Source organism: Buceros rhinoceros, unplaced genomic scaffold, assembly GCF_000710305.1.
Source record: "Buceros rhinoceros silvestris isolate BGI_N320 unplaced genomic scaffold, ASM71030v1 scaffold5575, whole genome shotgun sequence".
Taxonomy (NCBI): Eukaryota; Metazoa; Chordata; class Aves; order Bucerotiformes; family Bucerotidae; genus Buceros; species Buceros rhinoceros.
Genome location: NW_010412177.1, coordinates 46,734 through 47,789, shown reverse-complemented (window position 1 = coordinate 47,789; position 1,056 = coordinate 46,734). Strand labels below are relative to the sequence as shown.

The 1,056-nt window shown below is 60.1% G+C and overlaps 1 protein-coding gene across 1 annotated transcript in view; it reads right to left on the bottom strand.

Annotated features, from left to right (window-relative positions):
• Positions 1-318: 318 nt before the first annotated feature.
• The window catches only part of RAB11FIP3 (RAB11 family interacting protein 3 (class II)), a gene marked incomplete at its 5' end in the record, with an annotated part of 34,670 nt that continues 33,932 nt past the window's right edge, over positions 319-1,056 (bottom strand). Inside the window, one exon of the mRNA XM_010136281.1 lies at positions 319-543. Within this exon, the coding sequence (XP_010134583.1) occupies positions 430-543 (114 nt within the window). The remainder of the gene's footprint in view (positions 544-1,056) is intronic.

The window sequence follows — 1,056 nt, the reverse complement described above, 5'->3', positions numbered from 1 at the left end:
AAACGTCAGCACCGCCGCTTCCTTCTCCATCCCGTTATCCCCTGGTCAGCGACAGCTTCTCCTCACAGCCCTCGCGGGGGCCAGCTCGGTTCCCTCCCCAGAGAGAGGAGGGTCTACTGCCGCTGTCAGGACAGTTCCCAGCTTCACGAGTGACTTCCTCCAGCTGTCCGTTGCCTGTGTTTCTTCTCCAGGTTCCCTTTCACCCCCCAAAACCAGAGGGGTTTCAAAATAACGGAGTCAGAACAACAAAGCCTGGCTGCTGGTTTTCTTTGTTCCCCATGTCCGCTGGCTAATTCACCCACCGAGCTGGCGCGATGCTTCCTTGTGCCTTCATCAAGAGCAAAGACGTTTCGAGTCCCTCTTCATCCTCTCAGAGCACCGAATCCGCACCCACCGACGAGCGCACAGCCGGCGGCTCTCGGGCCGCCCTTACTTGACCTCCAGGATGGAGGGGTTCGTCTCCATGATGGCCACGATGATCCTGTCGATGTAATCCTGCAGGCGGAAGTTGATCTCCTCTTGCTTTTGAATCGCTTCCATGAGCTGCAAAGGGAGGGAGAAGGGGAGTGAGCGCTGCCCAGGGGCAGCACTGCGGCTTCTCGTGGCTCTGGGCACCCACGGAGGTTTCCCCCCTTCTCCGCTCTGGCCTGGCATGTTCCTGAGCACGGCTGCTGCCCTCAGCAGCCCTCGGCTGCTGGCTCTGCTCACTCCTGTCCTTCCTCAAGTTCTCAGCCAGACGCCCCACCCCCTTTCTCCTTTCCCTGGAGAAAGTGGGGAGCACCTCATCTCCCTTTGGCCCCTGAAACATCCACTTCGGGAGGTCTGAGGGACCCAACCCTGATGCTTACATGGGCTTGCACACCAGTATCTGGGTCCAGCCCCAGAGCACGCCCAGAGAAGCCACAATCTCCAGGGTAGATATCCCAGCTCCCCGCGGTTCTAAGACAACGACAGACGGACCAACCCACCCCGTGCTGGCTGGTCTGTCCCAGGAAGGGGAAGGTTGTCACAGGGCAGGAAGGGGGAGCTGCCAGCACCAGGCCAATGGCAGGGAGG